The sequence below is a fragment of the Psittacula echo genome (assembly GCF_963264785.1).
Source record: "Psittacula echo genome assembly, chromosome: 8".
Classification (NCBI taxonomy): domain Eukaryota; kingdom Metazoa; phylum Chordata; class Aves; order Psittaciformes; family Psittacidae; genus Psittacula; species Psittacula echo.
Genome location: NC_137744.1, coordinates 9131699 through 9140150, shown reverse-complemented (window position 1 = coordinate 9140150; position 8452 = coordinate 9131699). Strand labels below are relative to the sequence as shown.

Genomic DNA, 8452 nt, shown 5'->3' with positions numbered 1-8452 from the left:
AGGGATGAAACGTGCCCCTTGTGGATAACTAAGATGGGCACTGGTGCTGTGATAACTCAGAGCTGTGCAGCACCAGTCCAGCTGTACAATTAAACACAGTTCTGCACAGCAGAGGGATGAGGTGATTCGGATAGATTTGATGCTTATAAGGCTGTACAAAATGCTTTTGGATGCCACTTGAATTGGTAAATCCATGTAAATGGTTTATGTCTGTGCCTGGAGAAGCCATGGAGGCTGTTTTAATAACAGTCTGTAAAATAAGCACTTGGAGCCAAAAAATACACCCAACACTTGGGGATTCTCAGTCCCCAGGTGCTTCAGAGTGTTTTTCCTTCTTGCTAATTTTAAATGTTCTTAATGTTGCAGTGAAATCCTTCATGTATCTAAATGAGCCTTCCTTGCACTTAATTGGATTATTAGCATTAACACTGCCTGCAGTTGATAAAGCTTTAATTCACATTTGGGGAAAGCACTGTCTGACAGCATCTTCATGAGGGGAATTTGAAACTTCCATATGGAAGCAAACTCCAGCTCTGAGGAGGCAGGTTCCATTTCAAGTCATTGTGGGAGTATTGCTAAAGGCGTGTGGGGTGTTTTTTAAGGGCTGCTCTAGTGGAAGGTGGCCCTGCCCGTGGCAGGGGGTTGGAACTGGATGAGCTTTAAGGTCCCTTCCAACCCAAACCAGTCCGTGACCGTGATTAATACACCCATTAAACTGTGAAGAGCCTCGTAGCCGGGGCTCTGGAGCTGCTGCAGGAAGGGATGGTCTTTGGGTGTTCGTGCCCTCTCGTGGTTAATACCTGAATCACCCAGCTTCAGACTGGGTGGTGAGGAGGTGGCCAGCAGCAGACAGAAGTGCTGGGAATGTGCAGATGTTTCCACTGGCACAGAGGAAACTCCCCAGTTCAAAGGCTTTGCTGTGGTTTGGCCCTGACTTACAGCTCAAAGGCAGGAGGCAGAAGCATCACCACACAGTAACTGCGTTGTTTCCAAACGTGGGGGCTGTCAGTAAATCCTTAATCCCTGCAAAATGATTTATTTGGTCCTGTTTAGCACTGAACTTTTAAATCAGAATGCTTAGGGCTGTTAAACCTGAAAGCTCATTACCTCACTCGGCTGCGTTAATAGCTATAATCTTTTTAATGGAAGCAACTTGGTTGGATGGGATTTACCTTCCCAAAAAACCTTCTTGATTGGCATTAAATACACTTCTGCTCTTTAATTCTCCCCCAATTAATGAAGAGCTGATAAAGGAGCTGCTTTGCCTGCAGCATGGGTCAGGTCAGCTGGTGACTCCAGAGCTTGGAGCTCAGGCAGGAGGTGATGGTTTCTCCCAATCCTCTGCCTTCCCTGATGTTGGAAGCATTGGGAAGCTTCTCCAGAACGGGTCAGACTCATCTGGTTGGGGTTTATCTGAATCTGCTGATCTAAATATTCATGCAGGACAGTATTTAACACAGTGCTGTGGCTGCTCAGGGAGCACAGTGAGGTGTCACTTCGTGTTCTTCCAGTCGAGGGTGGATTTATCAGCGAGTACTTTGTAGTTTGTGCTTAGTTAGTATTTGATTTCATCTCTGCTCCCTAGCAAAGAGCTGGTTCTGAGCCTTCTTTTCTTGTTTAACTAAACAACAGCAGCAGCAACAAAGGAATATACAGTTTATTATTACATTTTCCACTCAAGGAGGATTTCACTTTCATCTCTCAGTTCCCTTACAGTTCCCTGCAATTCATGTTTTCTAATGAGTGTATTCATTTGTTGTCTATATCCCCTTGTTTTTCGCTTTAAAATACACAGGATTTTTAATTGCTGCTTTTATGTCTGCATTTTGTTGCAGGGGTTTCCAGCCACGCCTGGCTTTTTTACCTGCAGCATCCCTGTTGTGGCTGCAGCTTCTTGACTCTTGATAAACCCTGAACGCTTTTGCTCTGATGTTTATCCATATGTTTCCTACTCCATGATTCCATCGATGACATTGACTTTGGAAAATCGACCTTTTTGAGGTAACCTATTTTTGAGTGAATTTGGAGAGAGTGAAACTATGAGGAAGCAGAAGTCTCAAGCCTGGGAGTACTGGCTGTTGTCCTGCTCTCCATGTTTTCCACAGCGTGGCTGCAAACTGTGAGTGTGATGGTGGCTGTGGGGACATCACAAATGTTTTGCAGAGCCCTGATTTTCCTCTTACAGCAGTGGAAATGTTTCTGCTGGGTGATTTGGTTTCCCTGTTGTTATCTCATCTTGCTGATAGCGCTGCCTCCAACTGTCACGACACTCCTGGTCCACTGCTGGGAAGTTTGGAAGAGGTTTACAGGGAACTGGATAAAGTAGGATTGCACTTACCAGCTGACAGCTTTTGATAAGGCAGCCCCACCACTGCTCCCTGCAGTTTTGTTTGCCCCTGTGAAGCTTTCTGCCTTGCTGCGTGCTGCTGAATTTCATGAAGCCAAAGCAGGGGTTGATTCTGGCAGGTGGAGCTTGGGGGGGAAGCCTGAGGAGCAGCTTGGGTGAGGAATCTGGACCCTCCTCGGTGCCTTTTGTCCTCCCTATGTTTAATAAACAACTCTGGTTGTTGCAAATGGTTGTTTGCATGGCTCTGGAAGTGGAAAAGGCGGCTGGGAGACAGGTTAAGAGAGAATCCATGTGAGAGATAGGCAGTGACCGTGATAAGTGGAGGCTGATGGTGCAGCAGGGACCACGCTGCTTGGGCAGGGGACTCAAACCACCGGTACCCTGTGAGTCCTGCAAGGGAAGAGTGGAACAAACACTTTGTGTGTGCTCAGAGGGGTCGAGCAACCCCAGCACCTGTCCCAGCCCCCCCACCTCGCTGCCCCTCTCTATATTTACTCAGGGGGAGCTTTCCAAGAATGGAAGTGGTAAGATAAAACCCCCGAGGGGCTAAAATTAGCCTCTGCGCCCTGGCCCGTCTGCCCGCGGTGGCATTTCAGCTGTGAGCTCCACAGCCTGCGCTGCTCCGGCCGCAGAGGCAACGTCCATCCCATCACAGCAGGATCCTCTCTCTTCTTGTTGAAACCAAGGGAGGACCTGGCCATGGGACCACCGCTGCCCCACCAGCCATGGCTCTAAGCATCACCAGGTAAGGCACCAGCGTAACGCTGCTCAGGCAGCATCGGGCAGTCAGCGGTAACTGGGAACCAGCTGTACATCGTGTGTTCTCTCTCACCTTCAGCTCCAGGCATAACCTCTTTTTGGGGTGTCTGAAGATGCACAGACAGCTTCCATCCCGTCAGCTCAGTTTGAGCTCTTCTGGCTGAGGAGCAGCTGTGAGCTCCCCATGTGAACACTTACACTGTCAAAGTGACATCCCTTTGGGGATGCGTGTTCTGCGCGGTTATTACTTTCCCAGTCCATTTCCCTTGTGAATAAAGCTGGGCTGCCTTTTTGAATTGAATCTGCGCTAAACCCCTGACTTCATTAGCCACGCTGGTGAGGGGGTCCAAAGCTCCAGAGCTTGTTATATTATAGAACCATGGAATGGTTTGTGTTGGAAGGGACCTTAAAGCTCACCCAGTTCCAAACCTCTGCAAGGGATGGGGGAACAGCTTCTTTGGGCACCCTGTGCCAGCACCTCAGCACCCTCACAGGGAAGAACTTCTGCCTAAGAGCTCACCTCAATCTCCCCTCTGGCAGGTTAAAGCCATTCCCCCTTGTCCTGTCCCTACAGGCCCTTGTCCAAAGCCCCTCTCTAGGTCTACTATAGCCCCTTCAGGCACTGGAGCTGCTCTAAGGTCTCCCCTTAAGGAGCCTTCTCTTCTCCATGCTGAACCAGCCCAGCTCTCTTAGCCTGGCTCCAGAGCAGAGGTGCTCCACCTTTGCAGCATCTCTATGGCCTCCTCTGGACTCACTCCAGCAGCATGTCTAATGAATAACAGTAACATTATAATTCCTTGTCTGGGTTAGTGCCACCGGTGGAAGCGCAGCAGAGCTCTGCTGTCACTTGCTGTCCTTGCACTTAACCCACTTAACCAAGCTGCAGTGTGGCCTCGTGCTGGGGCTCCTCTGAGCCTGCACAGCTCGCTTGGGCAGGGGGATGTGGGCAGAGCCTCCCGTGGCTGCTCCATTTGCAGAAAGAGGCCGATTGCTCAGTGCAGCCCTTAGCTTCACCCGGGGCAGGATTGGAGCTGCCCAGGGACACCCGGCTCTGCTGCTGCTGCCGCTCCCCAAGGAAACCCGAGCTGTGACCCGAGGGGTGAGGAATTCCAGCGCCCTTCCTGGCGGTGGCACTTCCAGCTGCTCAGGTGCCGGCCCGGCCGTTGCATTCCTCTCCCTGCTGCCGCCCGGCCATGGTGAGGCTGGATCCTGGGTCCTGGAGATGTGTTGGGGTGCAGTCCCACCCGTGCTGTGACCAGCTGAGTGTCCAGCTCAGTGGACCAGATGTGACCACCTCAGTGTCCCCTCACCTTCCAGCGCCCCACTGCAGAAATCACAGAACTCCAGACTGGTTTGGCTTAAAGGGACTTTAAAGCTCATCCAGTTCCAACCCCTGCCTGGGGGTTTCCACTAGAGCAGGTTGCTCCAAGGCCCGCCCAACCTGGCCTTGAACACTGCCAGACCCTCCTTGCAGCCCATCTCAAGCAGACAGGAGAGAGCAGAGGGTTTGCTGAATCCAAACATCAGCACAGTTTCAGGAAGGGTGATGCTGAAAGTCCTTAAACTGGCCACCATCATATTCACCTCATCTGTTTTGAAACGCAGCCCCTTTGAAAGTGGCAGGGTGTAAAGTCCTTGCAATGCTGATGGTACAGCATTAAATGATTATAAAGATAATGAAGTAAAAGCCTGGGAGCTCCACATGCAGCATCTGAACTGCAACACCAGACTCAGAATGTTCTCAATCACAGCATTTTAAGGGAAGTGGCCCATATATGTGCTACAGCAGTGACCTTCACTTTAGCTCTTCAGCATGGATTTCTTCACCCATGGAGGCAAGGCCATAAGCATGTCAGCAGCATCACAACCCGATATTATTTGTCTTTTTGAATCGTAGAATCATTTAGGTTGGAAAAGACCTTTAAGATCATCAAGTCCAACCATTCCCCAGCACTGCCAAGGCCACCACTCACCCATGTCACTGAGGGCCTAGTCTCCATGGTGGGTGAACACTTCCAGGGACGGTGACTTTGGGGGAAGACATAGAGAATCCTCCTGAATTTGTCCTTCAAAACACAATAACAAAAGGATGGTGCTGGTGCCAGGGGCTGGTTCTAACCCAGTGGTGGTGCTTTTGTTGTCATCCCATAGATCTGTGGCTTTTCCCTTTATGATGAAAGTGGCACACAGGAGGCAGACCAACGAAAATGAGCCTCATGGACATCACCAAAATGTTCTCCATGCTCCAGCCCAAAGAAGATGAAGACGACGACAACAACAGAGAAAGCAAGGAGCTGAACCAAGCAGTAGCAGAGGACAACCACCAAACCCTGGAGAACCTCTTATGGCAGGACCGGTACAAGAGGGTTATCAACCGCCAGAGCGGCTGGGGCATCCCCAGCACACCACTGCGCCTGGCTGCCACGCGGGGCTGTGCGCGGAGCATCAGGGTGCTCTTGGCACATGGGGCAGAGGTGGACAGCCTGGACGTGAAGGCTCAGACCCCGCTCTTCATCGCGGTAAGCAATGGCCACCAGGAGTGCGTGAAGGTCCTGCTGGAGGCAGGGGCCAGCCCCTGTGGCAGCATCTACAACAACTGCTCCCCGCTGCTCATTGCCGCGCGGGACGGGAACGTGGACATCCTGCAGCAGCTCCTGGACCACGGTGCGGAAACCAACGTTCAGGCCAGGCTGCCCCAGTGGGTGGCCAACTCGGTGGCTTGCTCCGGTCCCCTCTACCTGGCTGCTGCATACGGGCATCTGGAGTGCTTCAAGAGGCTGCTGCTTTATGGGGCTGATCCCAACTATAACTGCACTGAGGAGAGTGTGATCGCCCACATCAAGGAGCCCAAGACTCTGCTGGAAACCTGCCTGAGGCACGGCTGCAGGAGCGAGTTCATCAAACTGCTCATTGACTTTGGAGCCGATGTGTACTTGCCCAACATCACGGTGTATGAGGCCACACCACGCAGTGAGAGCCTGGAGCTGCTGCTGCAGGCGAGAGGTAACTTGTGAGTGTGGCCCCAAGGCTGGAAATGAGGATTCATTCTCCATCTGGGTACAAGTTGCTTCAGATCCCTCTTCCCTTCCCCTGTGCTTCCCACCAGCCTTACCCAGGCTTTCCTACAAGCATCAACTCCCTTTGCAGCATGACTTGACTGCCTGGGTCTCTCAAACTCTGCAGTGTTATCACCAGTTTACTCTGAATTCTTATTCCTCCCTCTCCCTCAATGGTTGATGTGCTCAGGCCAAAAGGCTGAGTAGCCAATTGTGAACAGAGCAAAAGAAGGACATCACAAGTCATGGAGAACAGGTCTACCACCGGTGACTAAATCGGTGGCTTTGATACATGTGCTACTGCATGCCAGGTCCTCACCACCCTCATCTGTTGGGTTAGAGGCTGCTTTTCACCATTCCCCTCCTTTCTGCTTCTCAGCTTTGGGCTTCCTGTACTGCGTATGTCCAGAAAAAATGCACTTAGTTCTGTATGAGGGTGGAAGATTCCATCTTTGTGTGCCTGGCTCCCATAAAACACACACTGCAGAGCTTGAGGCTCAATCCAAGGTGTAAGCACATACAGCCCTATCAAAGACATTGCTTTTCATTAATTTATTGAATTAGTATTAATTATTATTGTTGTTGGCATTATAATTTTCATTATCACTGCCATTATTATTATTATCCTTTGCTTAGGATCATGCCTGTGTTGGAGGGGAGTGGGGTTGTGTGTCCTGAAGGTAAGCATCTGCCTCTTTTTTTCCTCCCTCTCCATTCACAGCTCATCCCAAATCCTTGATGGCTCAGTCGCGGCTGGCCCTGAGGCGCTTCCTGAAGCCAGCTGTCTACCTGCGTGCCCTTGGCAAACTGGAGATCCCAACAGCCTTGGCAAACTACCTCCAACACCAGCCATGACACATGGCCCAGCGCGAGGGACGCCTGCCCCGTACGTGTGCTGAAGCACCCACATTAAAAGCTGCTGTGACACCTGCCCAGTGTGAAACCACCTGAATTTGTCATCACGGGAGTCATTTCTGCTTACTAGGTGTCTCCAAAAAAAGCAGTGCCCAGGCAAAAAGATGGGAAGGGAAGAGCGGGAGAAAACAGGGACCTGAGCTCCTGGCCTGCATCAGGGTGATGATAAAGCAGGGTCTGGTTTAGCTGGGTTTGACTCTAAACCCTCTTCCCTGGAGGTTTTTACATCTTTAGTTGATACTGGTTGGAGAAGGGGGTGGGAAAATGTGCAGAGCGGAGGGAGGGGAGTAAAGGCTGCTTTTACCTCCTCTCCTCCTGGGTAAGAGTGGGGTGGAGGGAGGCACAATCAGGCTTTATGACCTCAGCTGCTTCTAAACCCCCTTTCCCAGAGGTTTCGAAGTGCCTCTGTTCAGCAGCCTGGCAAGTACTGAAGGAATCCTGGACCTGGCGCAGCCCCTCACTGTGCCTGTGTGCTCTGGACCCTAGGGGCTGAGATAAGACCCAGAGGCAAGAGTTGTTCCCAGAGCCCCCAGCTCTGTCTCTAAACATCATCTTACCTCAATGAGTTCATGTCATGGCCGAGGGGTTTTTGGGGTTGGGCAGGGGCTGTTTTTTAATTAAAAATGTTCTTGTTAAACTATTGTGACCTGTTTCATAAAATATCTCTTAATTGAAGAACCCAGCATCCTTTGGAAGGGAATTTCAACGTGGAGCAGGGCATCTAGGCAGAGGTCCTGCCTACCAGTTGCTCCCGCTTTCCATGGGTCTCTCCATCACTCCAGCTCTCCTGACGAGCAATGGGAACAATGCTTGGACATCAGGGATTGCCCTCACTGCCTGGAGGAGCTTTGCTGGCTCTTTCCGCAGCAGGGAGTTGATGGATAAACCACACTGCTCTGGACAGCATTTTTGGATGCAGCAGAATGCAAACGGCTGGGTCCATGCTGCCCTAACTGCACCTCAAATGGAAGTGCTGTCAGGGCAGAGGCACATGGCCTTTAGGAGCTTTGAGGATTGTTCTCTGCAGAGCCCAGGCACGTTTCTGCCTGATTTATGGACGAATCTGCTGCGGGTTTCCATGCATGGGAGGAGCTGAGGGTGTCTCCTGTGCTCGGAGTGTCCACGCTGCCACTCCCGTGTGGGGCCTGTGTGTGGCTGTAGGGACACGTGGAGCTTTGGAGGAGGAGGAGGGAGGTGTCTCCGCTGCCGGGCTGCTCATCTGGGGCCGTGCAATGGGTGCTGTGAGCAGGGGCTGCGCGCTGTGCTATGAGCTGGGTGTGCAGGGCTGGGTGTGCCGGGGCGGGCATTAGGACCCGGTGCCACCCGCGGGTCTGTGACGTCAGAGAGGCCCCGCCCCCGCCGTGACGCAGGCCCC

At 51.8% G+C, this 8452-nt stretch overlaps 1 protein-coding gene across 1 annotated transcript; it reads left to right on the top strand.

Moving 5' to 3' along the window:
• The first annotated feature begins 3826 nt into the window (after positions 1-3826).
• ASB12 (ankyrin repeat and SOCS box containing 12) lies at positions 3827-7319 on the top strand. Its single transcript, XM_080624906.1, is given in 3 exon segments — positions 3827-5309; positions 5311-6109; positions 6884-7319. Coding segments are annotated over 3 exon segments (1047 nt in total). The 5' UTR covers positions 3827-5195; the 3' UTR covers positions 7018-7319.
• Positions 7320-8452: the final 1133 nt, after the last annotated feature.